The sequence below is a fragment of the Mirounga angustirostris genome, unplaced genomic scaffold (assembly GCF_029215605.1).
Source record: "Mirounga angustirostris isolate CCGP_5_RB_7025 unplaced genomic scaffold, mMirAng1.0.hap1 SCAF_10, whole genome shotgun sequence".
NCBI classification, from domain to species: domain Eukaryota; kingdom Metazoa; phylum Chordata; class Mammalia; order Carnivora; family Phocidae; genus Mirounga; species Mirounga angustirostris.
Window position 1 is genome coordinate 49,704,656 of NW_026991718.1, and position 14,181 is coordinate 49,718,836.

Here is a 14,181-nt window from a genome sequence, read left to right on the forward strand (position 1 = left end):
GTGACATTCTTTGTTGCCAGGAATCACTGGGTTCTGTACTAATTAGCCTTGAAAAATGTGGAGTTATTTGACAGACCAGATGTTTTCAGCATGCAGCCATGTGTCTCATCAGTGCATGTGCCTTGTGTCCGCAGGCAACGTTGTTAGATTTTTCTCATTCTATAAACAATGTTCCAAAATATAACTAAACCCCAAAGTGTGTTTATCTTTTTGGCTTAATTTCTGGCTTTCTATCCATTCTAAGGTTTCTCTCTAGAGGAACTGCATTTTATTGCACATAGCTCTTCATACCTAATTGTAGTATAAACACCATTCTGTTTACACTAAACCATGTGAATTATACTGTTTTTGAGTCTGTAAAATTGTAATAAAAGCAACCAATTCACATTAACTGTATTTGTACTTTTATTTCTAAATGTAGGGGAAATAAATCTTCCTCCCTTCCATTTATTTGGACTAAGATTTTGATTTTTGGAACATCTGAGGTAAAGACATTAAAAAAAAAAAAGTAAAACCAATCTCTAGTCTTTCGTGTTTGTGGTACTAAGTACATTGGAGCAAGAAGAGCTTAAGTGTCTACTGTGAAATTCATTCTTAAAATCAAAAGAGAGCTATCACTTTTTTATTTATAAGATTAGAACTGAGTTTTTCCTATACTAAATATATCATGGGAAGTATGGAAATTAGGAAACTAAAAACTAAAAACATAAAGAAAATTATCACCCATAATGTTAATACCCAAAGGAAGAAAAAATCATGGTTAACATTTTTGTATACATTTTTCTAGTCATTTTCTGTGTACTTATATATGTGTGTATGCATGTATTTAGTGATATATAGCTCATACATGCACATATATTCATAATTTATACATGTATGCATATTTATAGTTTTGAAAAATGTTACAATTATACTTGTAAGTTTTATTTTTTGCATTAGCTTTCACTCAACAATATTGTAAACATTTTGCTGTCTTTTACTACATGGATGTATCATGATGTACTTAACCAATTCCTTGTTATTAGTCATCTAGATTAGTTTTTTATGGACTAATAGAAATACCTACAATTCAAGAGGCTTACATACTTTTGTTAATCTAATATTTCTTTTTGGAAATGCAGCTGGTTAGAATGCTTATTTTGGTAAAATTCTTCGGTGAAAACTTACATCATTAATACAAATTTGTTTACCAGCAGGCAGTGAATTCTCATTTATTGAAACCCCTGATAATAATACCCCTTATCTTTTAAGAAATCTCTGGGAGTTTGAGTGACAAAATCATGTTTCGATTTGCATTTTTTTACATATCTGTTCAATCCCCCCCCCCATATATTGGCCTTTTTTATTTTCTTTTGTGATTTTTCTTTGTTCATTGCTTTTTTAAAAAAAAAAAAACTTAAGTTTTTATGTTGTAAATAATCTTTACCAAGTTTTTGTTTCTTCTTTATTATTATATTTTTTTAATGTATAACTTATTTTGTTTTTACTTTGTCAACCTTACCAATTTTAGTTTTATTCGTTCTCTTATGCTTATGGAAGCTTTCCTACCTATCAGATAAATATTGTCCCCTTTACTATTCCATTACCAGCAATATTTACTTTGGAATAACCAACAGTATTTCTTTTCTTAAAATCTATTATATCTGATATTAATATAGCCACTCCAGCATTTTTTTTTTAAGATTTTTTATTTATTTATTTGAGAGAGAGAGAACACGAGATGGGGGAGGGTCAGAGGGAGAAGCAGACTCTCTGCTGAGCAGGGAGCCCAATGTGGGACTCAATCCTGGGACTCCAGGATCATGACCTGAGCCCAAGGCAGTCGCTTAACCAACTGAGTCACCCAGGTGCCCACTCCAGCATTTTTATGGTTACTTTTTGCATCATATATCTTGTTCCATCTTTTACTTTTACCTATTTGTATCTTTGAATCTAAAGTGTGTTTCTTGTATAGGACATGTAATTGGATCATGCTTTTTAAATCCTGTCTGACATTGTGCCTTTTGATTGGGGTGTTTATTAGTCCATTTATATTTAATATAATTATTAATACGGTTGAATTTTACTCTTTTTTCCCCCTGTTTTTCATGTCTTTTTGTTCTTATCCTTTATTCTCTTTTTTGTATTAAATATTTTGTAGTGTACTATTTTAATTCCTCTGTTGATTTTTTTAATGATATATTTTGAGTTATTTTCTTAGAGGTTGCTGTATGGATTATAATCTGTATCTTAATGTCTTAGTCTACTCTAGGTCAATGCTGATGTAGTTTTGGTAGAATATATAGTAGTGGTTTTGCTTCAGCTTAGCTCCATTTCTTTCTTCCTTTTTTGTTCTATTTTTGTCATATATCTATATATTTTATAAACCCAACAATACAGTATTATAATCATTTCTTTTAAAAATTTTCTTTTAGTGAAATTAAAAGAAGAAAAGAGAAATATTTATTTAGTCTTTTATATTTCACATATAATTACTATTTCTTATGCTTTTCATTTCTTTCTGTGAATTCAAGTTAGTTTCTGTGGTCATTTCCTTTCTGGCTTCCTTTAGGATTTTTTTCAAGGCAGATCTGGTAGCAAGGAATTCTCAGTCTTCGTTTATCAGGAAATGTATTTACTTCATTTTCATTTTTATAACTTTTTTTTTTTTTAAAGATTTTATTTATTTATTTGAGACAGAGAGAATGAGAGACAGAGAGCATGAGAGGGAGGAGGGTCAGAGGGAGAAGCAGACTCCCTGCCGAGCAGGGAGCCCGATGCGGGACTCGATCCCGGGACTCCAGGATCATGACCTGAGCCGAAGGCAGTCGCTTACCCGACTGAGCCACCCAGGCGCCCCACTTCATTTTCCTTTTTAAAGGATAGTCATAGCTAAAGATTGGTCCAAGGTTTGTGCTCAAACTTAAGCCAGTAAGGTTTCCACCCTTTGTCAGTGGATTTGTGTGTGAGCTATGGAATACATTAAAAATTCAGGCAGTTTTCAAAACAGGTTGAGCTTTTAACTTTCTGCCAGGGCTTCTACTGTGTGTGTGCCTGCTTCCTCCTCGTCAGCCAGGGATGTGTGGAGTGCTTAGGCCCTTTAGGGTGTCCTACTGCATGAGTACACAGCCTCAGTCAGCTAGGGATGTGCAAAGAGCTATTGGGCCCTTCTGTAGGTCTCTTATTTCAATACTTTCTCTTAAATTTCTGGTTAGTCCTCCAGGAGAGCTGGATTATTTCCCTCTTTGTTTATTTGTTTGTCCTTCCTTCATCTGGAGTTTTCTACTTTTCCTAATAACGCCACTCATGTTGGCTTCTAATGGTGGGGAAGCTGCTTGTTTTCATGACAAGCCAGTATAACCAGTGGGAGGGAGGGGAAATGGAGGGTGGGTGAAGTTGGAGGGTTGATGGAGGTAGCCCCAGGCAAGAACACCACAGAGTTCCATTGTTCAGCAGTTTTCATGAATAAACACTTTTCAATTTGTTCTCCTTTGGTCTATTTCCAGAGCCCTAAAATGATTGTTTGGGACAGTTTAGTTTATATTTGTTTTTTGGGTAGAAGATTTGCTAAGCTCTTTCCTGTGCCATAGTTGGAAGTTTAGACTTAGGTATTTTATTTTATAAGATGATTGTTTTGGCATTGATATGATCATTTTGTATTTTATTTTTTGCATAGTGAATTTCATTGGTAGATTTTCTAGGTTTTCTCTATTCTTGGAATAAAATCTTTTTTGATTGTAATTTATTAAGTCCTTTAATGCATATATTAATTTTGAATAATTTGACATTTTCCCATTGATGTTTTTATTGAAACTTAATACTGGGTTTGTCTTAATGTACTATGAAAACTAATTCAGTCTAAAAATTTTACCTGAGGAATTCATCTGTGGCCCTAAAGAAGATTGAGCTAAAGATGATACAATTCCTTTTACAGGCATTATCCTGCACTGAAAACTCTGGAACATCTAGAGCATACCTATCTGCCTCAAGTAAGCCACTATCGATTCTGCAAGGTGATGGTGGACAACATCCCCAAGCTTCGAGAAGAAATTAAGGATGTTTCTATGTCTGATCTCAAAGACTTTCTGGAGAGTATCCGCAAACATTCAGACAAAATTGGAGAGACTGCCATGAAGCAAGTAGGTCTTGGGTTTACGATAGGTTGGCCAATGACTTTGCTAGTATTCTGTTAAACATGGGTTTCTCTCTGCTAAATGTCTTAATTGTTTCATGTCATTTTAGGGAAGTCCTTCCTCTTTATGGGAACACATGATTAAAAGATGTGTTTTATTTTTTTAACAGAGCAATGAATTATTTACTAGTATATTGCTTTGCTCTGTGGATGTTCAGTAAATATGGATCGATTGTGATAGTTATATAGGGACTTTAAAGAGGTTTTTCTATTTTTTGAATATTTTCCTTGACTTTGGATATGATTTGAAGCCCAAGATTTTTAAAAGGTCTCTTTCTAGGTAATGAGCTAACTTGTGCTATAGGTACCTTTGGTTGATTACTTATTATGTAAGCAAGATGTCATGTTATTTATAAATATTTCTGTAGTTATTATTTCTGGTATCAATGGGTATCAGTGAAGAAAGTCCTTTTGGGAAATAATGTGAATTATGATCACAGAAAGGGATTTATTTACAGCTTATAAGTTAACAAATGTGTTAAAAATTTTTAGGTTTTTTTTTCCTTTTAATATCTTCATCTCTAAGTAATGAAAGCCACCAAGGAATGTCTTGATTTCTTTCTCATCATTTTGAATAAAAGAGCGCTAATGATTTGCAGTGCTGCTTGCTCTTAAAATTTAAATCACATTGATTTTATTAAAATATCTCAGTATATCTTATGATGTAGCCTACAACAACAAAGAAGACTTGGTTGTTTATGGAAAGTGTTTGGTTCTACAAATAACTATGTTCTTGAAGAAGTCATTTGTAGTTCTTATTATGGGAAGAAGGAGGGAGCACATCATATTTTTGATCTCAGCAAGTCTTGGTAATCTTTCAGATGTCTGATTCTGCAGAAGAGATTTGTCTATTGGAAATTTCTTTCCTAAAGCAATGCAGACATCTTTTCCCCTCTCTTTTAAATTTTGTCAATGTTATACTTTATAATGGGGAATATTTAAAACTAGTTGATGATAATCCTGATGGAAATAATCATATCATGTCATTTTTTAGTGGTGAAGAAACAAAATTAATCATTGAAAATATATCTTTGTATTACTGGGTATATATTTTGAGTACAGGACTGAAGGTATTCTGCAAGACAAGTCTCTATTGTGTTTGACAAGTTTTTTCTAAACTTTTAAAAATAGGAGAGTGTAGTACAGAGTCTGTGGAAGCATTCTTTTTTTAAAGTAACCTTTTTTTTTTTTAGGCCTCTGCTTGAGAAATTAATTTCAGTTCTTTTTTGGTGAAAGAGAGGATTCCATGAAAATACTATTATTTCACTTAATGTGGATTATCTGGTTTCACCTCTTAATTATTTAAAGAAATTCAGGCCCAAGGCAGGGAAGTGACTCACTCAAGTTGAGATGGCTTGTAAAGGTCAGATTCTGTGGTAGAATTCAGGTTAGATTGAGGTGAATTTGCCTACTATGGCACTCAGTCTGTGTAAACTATTAGCTATTTGGTATATTTGTGTCATATAAAGAACTGAAGAAAACCATTGTGGATTCAGGCCTTTTAATTAAACTGATAACCCTTCATTCTTCTTATAAAATTTCCTATCAGGTATAGCTCTTGTTGCATGTATTGTTATCCTATGCCATGTTAGTTGAGATCTTTGAATAAAAATATCTTAACACATTTTAAGATCTGTAGTACCTAAAAAATAAACAAAGTGGGAGGGAGAGAAATTACCATATACTTTGTACATAGTGGTTGTTCAATAAATATTTATTTGAATTCATGGATGTTGGAAAGAGGGAAAGGATATGATTTATTTTTCATTTATGTCAAGCCTGGAATGATGTTTCTGACTTGTGATGGTTTTCTTCATGTTGGTAATGTAGGGAATCTTTCCATTGTGTGGCTCTGTCAGTCTCTCCACACTCCATTTTAGTGTGGCTTTGAAGGTTACTTCAGAAGGAAAAAGGCCAGGGAGCATTGCTTGTGTTAGAGTTTTTAAGGGCTAATCATGGACACAACATATTATCACTTCTACTCACATATCTTTGGCCAGAACCTAATTACAGGTCAGCTTTACTGACCTGCAAGGGAGGTTGAGAAAATAAAATCTTACTCATCACTAAGAGGAGAAGCACTCGGGTTTGGTGAATAGTAGCTAGTCTCTGGCACAGTCTACCCTTTGGTCATCAAATATCTCTTCACTTTTCATGCTCCTTCCCAAGGAAGGCAACCCAATATCCCGTCTAGTTACTACATCCATTTCAAAATCTAGTATCTTCCAGGGATGCTCAAAACTCGCCATCAGATCCAGATGAGCCTCCAGATCCAGATGGGCTGCTGACCAGGAAAGAAGATGACAAGTTATCTACACCTGTGTTCCCTTCCACTTCCAATGAAGAAGCTAGAATAGAATAACTACAACAAAAACTTGAATTTAAAAATGGGAACAGTGGGAGATGAACAGTATTTCCTGCTTCATAAGCAAATCATGTAATCCTTTTGGGTCATCATTGGGGAATCCTTCTCCCTTGGTAGTAGTGGGTCTTTCTTGCTTAGACATTAACTCTCTGAGAGGAACTCCTTTGCCTGTAGTTCTCCTGGGCTCCTGGTTGCACCCTGTTTTTTCTTTCTCTATTTTTTTCCTTTTCAGAAAGAAGTGGATGCTGGGGAATATATCTTCCTTAGGTGATCTGTCTTTCTCATTTTCTTTCTCTCTTTATATTTCTAGATATCTACATGTACATCTATAACTATATCTGTATACATACACCCGTCTACATATATAATATATGTAGATATGTATCTTTGACTGCCTGCTTTCTGCTTCTGCAAATTTAGGGACCCAAAGGTTGTTTTAAGTCTCTGAACAGCCAAAGGTTTATTTAGTCCAGATTTGTGATTTTTGGGCATTATAGTTAGCTCAAAACTTAGGAGGCCTCTGATCTGTTTCTTTCCCATAGGTTCTATGTGGACACCAAACCCAATGTTCTTTTCTAGCTATAATTTTGAGGAATAGTTTTTTTTTTCTTCTCCCCAGTTTGCGAAGGTAGGCCTTGTCTCATGCCTTTCTTACTTTAATGGCCCTACTTTGAAGCTGTATGAAATAATGGGTAAGAGGACCACACCTGAATTTGATCTTTGCTTCAGGATTGAGTCACTTTGTTCAACTAGAAGTATTATTTGGAATTTATTGCTCAAACTTTTACCATTCTTTTACCGTTGGGATTCTATATGCGTTCAGCCTTCTAACCCTCTGAGGCCCAAGTGTGTCTGGACTTCCTCTATTTCCTATAATTTCTTTTTTTTTTTTTTAAAGATTTTATTTATTTATTTGAGAGAGAGAATGAGAGACAGCACAAGAGGGAAGAGGGTCAGAGGGAGAAGCAGACCCCCCGCTGAGCAGGGAGCCCAATGCGGGACTCGATCCCGGGACTCCAGGATCATGACCTGAGCCGAAGGCAGTTGCTTAACCAACTGAGCCACCCAGGCGCCCCTCCTATAATTTCATTTAGCAAACCAGCAACTTCTTTTTTGTGCCTCTTTTCTATAATACCTTGCTAGAAATAGAAAGTAAATGCTGATATATATTATAACCCTGACTCTCCATTCAGTTACAGAGCTACAGGCCCCATAGCCATGTGGTGTGCCTTTTCATTTATTACAGGTTCCAGTTTTACCAGTTCTTTTGCCACAGTATTACAGGGTTCTCCAGGCTTTCAGCTTGTTAAATATATATTCTTGCTGCCTATTGCCTGACTTCTCAACCAATGCCATTTCTTTTAGTTTTTTATTTTTTGTTAAGGCAAAACCATTCTTCCAATACCAGTTTCTGTTTTCCCTGAATAATGCTGCTTGTTGTAAGAGCTAAGCTCTAAAATCTCACCATAGAAGTTTCATTTTTCCTCATTGGAAGTCCAAAATGGATCTTCCTGGTAGGGTCGCTCTTCTTTAAGTGACCATCAAGGGATCCAAGACTCTTCTGACTTGTGGCTTTATCACTTCCAACATTATATCAGTAGGAAAAAGAGTAAATAAGACCCTGGGGATTTCTATGGACCAGGCTTGTAAGTGATACGTATCACTGCTGTCAACATTACATTGGCCATACCTTATACACTGCAGGTGAGGCTTGGATATATAGTCTGTCTGACTGGGAGGAACAAGAAATAGGTTTGGTGAATAGCTAGCTAGCCTCTGCTACAACCTACTATTATACAGCCTCGGAAAAAACATATCTTCCATTCTCTTGCCTTTTTTCTTCACAATACATATCTTCCATGTCGCTTGCCTGTTTCCCCCCCACAATTTCATCTCTTTGCCATTCCCCGTCCCGCATATGTTTGCCTTCTGATTTACTAATTCAATTTTTAGCATTGTCAATTCTGCTATTCAGAACTTTGTTATCATTATTATTTTTAGTTTAGCAGCCTGTGAAACCACAGGTTTGCCTTTAGAAATTTGTTCTTGTCCTTTTTTTAAAAAAAATATTCTAAGTTGTTTTCTTGAGAACCATATGAGAAAATAGGTTTGAAAGTCTTATTGATACTGATAATTGGTCTGGGCTCTTCTAGAAATTAGGTAGGTGATTGTGCTTTTTCATGGTGGACATTTCCCTTTGTCTTCTACCCACGTATCCTGAGTTGCTACATTGATCTCTGGGTGGACTTTGTCCTTGGTACTGTGCAGTGATGGAAGAATTGGTAGATTGGTTTCTTTTGAGGATATAACAGCCAAAACAAACTACCAGAAGGGCTCCACCCTGATTAAACTTTAATGAGCAAATTAGGCTCTAAACTTTTAGCTGTTATTATAATCCCAAACTGTTTGTTGTCCCATTTTATCAAAAGATATGTTGCAAAAAATACTATTTGAGGATGATCTGAAGGATATGTAGTTTATCCATTCCTCTGTATTTAAAGTGGTATGTTGTCTCTGGATAAAGCTTTATCAGCAGGTAGCTCTTTGCTTTGATCGCATGTGGTAGGCAGAATTCTAGGATGATCCCCAGGATTCCTGCCCCCTGGTGCTGCATGCATCCTGTAAAATCCCCCTCCTTGAGTGCATGGGCCTGGTATAATTAGGTAGACTCTTTTAAGAGTGAATGGAGATCAGGTATAGAAGTTAGATTTAAAGCTGCAGCAGATGCTCTACTGTTGGTCTTGAAGAAATAAGCTGCCATGTTGGAGAGGGACACATAGCATGGAACTGTAGGCCGCTGGAGGTGCTGAGACTTCCTGACAGCCGGCAAGGAAATGGGAACCAAATCCCACAACCACACGGAACTGAATTCTGCCTATAATGTAAATGAATTTAGAAGAGGACCCTGAGTTCCTGATGAGACCACAGCTCTGACTGACACCATGATTTCAGCCTGGTGAGACCCTGAGTAGAAGACTCAGCAAAAAATGCTGAACTCCTGAACCATGGAAACTAAGATAGTAACTGTGTGGTTTTAAACCACTAAGTTTATAGGAATTTGTTACAGCAATAGAAAATTAATATCTCTATTATTTTGGTCTTTTGTTGTTGTTGTTGTTTAAAGATTTATTTATTTATTTGAGAGAAAGAGAGGGCACCAGCAGGAGGGGCAGTGGGAGAGGGAGAGAGAATCCCAAGCAGACTCTGTGCTAGGTGTGGAGCCCAATGTGGGGCTCCCCCAACCCTGAGACCATGACCCAAGCCGAAACCAAGAGTGGGAGCTCAACCGACTCCACCACCCAGGCACCCCCTACCTTTTTAAAAGACTTATTTATTTATTTGAGAGCGAGAGAGAGAACGCAAGTGAGCATATTTTGGTGTTGAGTAGAATTACTTTTTACTAAACTACATTTTTATTTTGCCTTTGTTGAGTGAAGAAACAGTGGTATAGTCTAGTTTAAAATGTGTCTAGATAGAAGTCTCTGAGTTTTTCATCTATCTTCCAGTATACCTACGAAGCTGCAGAAAAGTAAAAGATATGTAAGTATGAAAACTAGGAGAGAAGTTCAGCCATTTAGTAGAATCTGAGGAGGAGTTTTAAAATTGTCCATTCTGCTATTACCTTGTTGAATTTTAAGTTAAGCAGTCTTGTTTTTATTTTCAAAAAATCTTTCATATTCTCTCATATATATATACATACATATATATATGCATATATATATAATATATATATATATTTTTTAACATGGGATTGGATTAACAGCATTTCATGGACCCAGCTGTGGGTTCTGCCATGGGAAATAGAACCGTCTGCAAAGTAGGCAGAAAATCCCTACCTTTTATCCTGTCTTTTTTTAATGTTTCTCTTCTTCCTGCATCCTTCCAAAATACTGTGCATATCTTATTTTAGAATTATCATTTTAGCTTGAAGTGATTTTATAAAAAATGTCTAAAGAAATTCTTTGTTAATTGTCTGCTGTTTTCTAGTTTTCCTGTTGACACTGATTTCTGTAATTCACTTGTTATGGAATTGATTTGTACAGGAGGGAAGTTCTGTATTTCTTATTTTGATTAGTTTGCCTTAGGCCTTGTGAGGCTAAATAACATTTGTAATATAAACATTCTTGGCTAGGTTGATTTCTATGTGCGGCTGTTTAACAAAGGGAAGGATTTATTTACTTTTAAAATTCTAACTTGGCTTTGCTAAATTATATGGGTTATATAACTGTTGCTTAGAAAAGGAACCGGTTGCCCATAAAGGAGATGGAAGGCTCCTAGGCAGTCTTCCTTTAATAATTGGTCTTTAAAGAAACTGACCTTTGGGTGAGATTAGTTGTCTCCATGCTTCTTTCAACCCTTGACTTTCTTTGGTTAAGTCTTGACTAGAGCAAAATGTGCTCTTTTATTTATTGTGTAGAACATCTTTTGACTTAGATCTGGCACAGTACTACCAACTGAGTTAACACAGGCCGTGTAATGACTGCCAAGTAAAAGCAGTTTTGCTGTTGAAACCTCTTTTGTGCTGGATGCTATACAGTATTCCAATGGAATATGGTTTTGGGGTCAGAGAAGCTGGTGTTCAGTTGGTCTGGTATTTTTGGATTTATTTTATACTCTCTTTTCTTCCTAATTTCAGTATTTATATATTTGTACTACTCTTTACTCCTTGGTCTTTGATGATGTGGATGGCCCTGGGGGTGGGGTGGGGGAGGGGGTGAGAGCTGTTTTATAGGGATTCTTGAAATAAGCAGCAATCAGAATAGCTTGCTATCAGAATAGCAATCAGAATATGGTAGATAGTCTGATAGTATGGATTTAGTTTACTATTAAGTCATGTAATAGTTAACAGAGTAGATTTTGGAGTCTGGGTTAAACTCCTAGATTTGCCATTTGTTAGCTATATGACAATGAGCAGGTCATCAAGCATCCCATTCAGTCTTCACAACTCTATAAAGTAGGAATTTTTAATCATCTTTTCAGAGGAAATCAAGTATTTAGTTTGGTCCCAGGCATATAATAAATGCTTTTAAACAGTTTTTTCTCCTTGCCTTAAAAAATTGTTTGTTATATCTACTTCTAAAATATTTTGACCCTGATTTCAATTAAAAATCACATATATATTGGAAGACAATTAAGTATAAAAGATCAATATCCTTTTATTGATACTGAGTTGGGATGAGAGAAGAAGGATAGTTTATTTCTTAAATCTGATTTGAAGACAGTATCGCTGTTTGGTTTTGAGCTTTCTCTTTTCAGGGTAAAAAGGAAACTATGGTGTGTGTATATGTGTGCATATATAATAAACATAGTATTTATTTGCTTTGACTAAGCAAAGCATACCAGCTTATTAGGAGAAATTTTCCCTTTAATTAAACTTAAGAGAAAATTATCATAATGATTCTCAATACAGTTTATGGTTTTGTGGTGTGCTCATCCTAAAATAGAACATTGCTTAGAAAATCTAGAGAAAGAGGAATTATTACGATACTTACTCCATCTCTTACAAATATATATATATATATGTGTGTGTGTATATATATATATATATATTTCAGTTATTTTAAGATTAACTTCTTTTGGGAATATTCCTTTTACTGAGTCTTGGCTTGTGAGCAATAATACAGTATAGTATCATAAGAATAAACTAACAAGTAGAACAGAATACAAGTACAGAAATTGACCAAATATATTCATATATATATATGAATTTAATAAGTGACAAAGGTGCTCTCATGCAAGAAGCATAAATACACACAAATCAGCATCACACCATATAGGTGTAAAGTAAGTTTTCTTTCAGTAAATTTTATAGGCAGAAAGGTCAGCGGAGTGCATGTGAACATCATTCTACTGCCCTTCTCTGGAGGGATGTGATGGGTTCAGCTTTGCTGTACAAACAGTAGGATGTGTCTCAGGAGAGGGACCCTGCTCTCAGATCATTTATAGGGAAGCTGGGAAGAAGCAGATTTGGATCCTTGCTGGTCCAAGAAATGTGTTGGTAAGGGTAATTGTCATATCAGTGCCACTTATATCAGCTAAAGGGACCTAGTATTCTTCAGATGAGCTAAGTCAGTTTTCTTGAACCAGCTTATTGCTGAGCTATGAGAATGGTGAAGGTAGAGAGCCACTAGGGCCCTCCAAGACAACATCTCCTAGCAGTGGGGAACTCCATTAATGTGATTGCTGCTTTATTTTTCTGTCTTCCCAACTAGTCTGGTCTGTGTAAGAAGAGAGGTATGGTTTTATTTTTATAGTCCCAGTGCCTTACTAGCATAGTACTTGGGGACAGTAGATAGTTAATAAATAGTTAATAAATCAATTAATGACTATTGTGTTATTTAATTAAATTTAATGTACCTACAACTTAAGATTTTTCAGGAAAAGACATCTTTTAAAAAAATGTTCTAAGGGGGCGCCTGGGTGGCTCAGTCGTTAAGCGTCTGCCTTCAGCTCAGGTCATGATCCCGGGGTCCTGGGATCGAGCCCCACATCGGGCTCCCTGCTCAGTGGGAAACCTGCTTCTCCCTCTCCCACTCCCCCTGCTTGTGTTCCCTCTCTCTCTGTGTCTCTCTCTGTCAGATAAATAAATAAAATCTTTTAATAAAAAAAAATGTTCTAAGGTATATGCTCTTAGTCTCCAGTTACGTTCTTAAGTATATGAGAATGTCTAAGATTGCTTTTTGAATAGATTTTGACCCTTTCTGAAAGTACTGTGGAGGTACTAAGAGATTATCAAATTGACTTGTTAAAAATGTTGAATTCAACATATACATTTATATTTTCTACCTCTTCAAACTTGTAACAACAAAAGCTAGGGACGCCTTGGTGGCTCAGTTGGTTAAGTGTCTGCCTTCGGCTCAGGTTGTGATCTCAGAGTCGTGGGATCAAGCCCCGCATCGGGCTCCCTGCTCAGCTGGGAGTCTGCTTCTCCCTCTGCTCCTTCTCCCCGCTCATGTTCTTTCTCTCTCTCTCACTCACTCTCTCTCTCTCAAATAAATAATTAGAAATCTTAAAAAAAAAAGCAGTTAGACGACCTGATTCCTTCCCCAGCTTTTCCCCACCAGTTAACTGCCCTATCCTAGCTCTAGCAGAAGACCAGAGGGCAGTAGACATAAGTCAGTGGTAGGGTTACCAAACTCAAAGCAGTGAAAGTTTGTGTACTGAGTATTGAGATTCATCTTGCATTTCACAACCCTCTTCTCTGATTTGGTTCCCAGGACTCTAATAGCCAGGTTTATATCCTTCAGGTATGAGATTGGAAGGTACTGTGAATAATAGGATTAATCCAAGAGAACTGTCTTAACGGTATGTCCACTGGGCAGTCCCCTGTCAAATGGACAGCTCAGATCACTTTGAAGTCCATAGTTGACTAGACTGATGTACACGCACAGAACGTTCAGTCAGCTTTTTAGTTTCCCAATTTGAGATATGGGCAGATCACTAAGGATCAGCAGACATTTGAGAAAATCCTCTAACATTACAGTTAGGGATCAGAACAAATACATATAAAGAAGCAGCTTGGAAAGTAGAGAGACTGTGCAAGAAGAAGAAAACTAAAAGGCAAAACAAAACAATCAATAGTGTTGGAAAGATAAGAGAAAAAAATTGTACATACAAGCAAGATCAGAAAGCTGCACAAATGGAG

At 36.1% G+C, this 14,181-nt stretch overlaps 1 protein-coding gene across 4 annotated transcripts in view; it reads left to right on the forward strand.

Moving 5' to 3' along the window:
* The window catches only part of EXOC6B (exocyst complex component 6B), a 606,547-nt gene that overhangs the window by 103,910 nt on the left and 488,456 nt on the right, over window positions 1-14,181 (forward strand). For all 4 annotated transcript variants that reach the window (XR_010405595.1, XM_064572330.1, XM_064572331.1 and 1 more), the window contains exon 6: window positions 3,914-4,118. Coding sequence is in view for 3 of the 4 variants with exons in the window: in XM_064572330.1 (XP_064428400.1) it covers window positions 3,914-4,118 (205 nt within the window). In the remaining variant the exon portion in view is untranslated. The remainder of the gene's footprint in view (window positions 1-3,913; window positions 4,119-14,181) is intronic.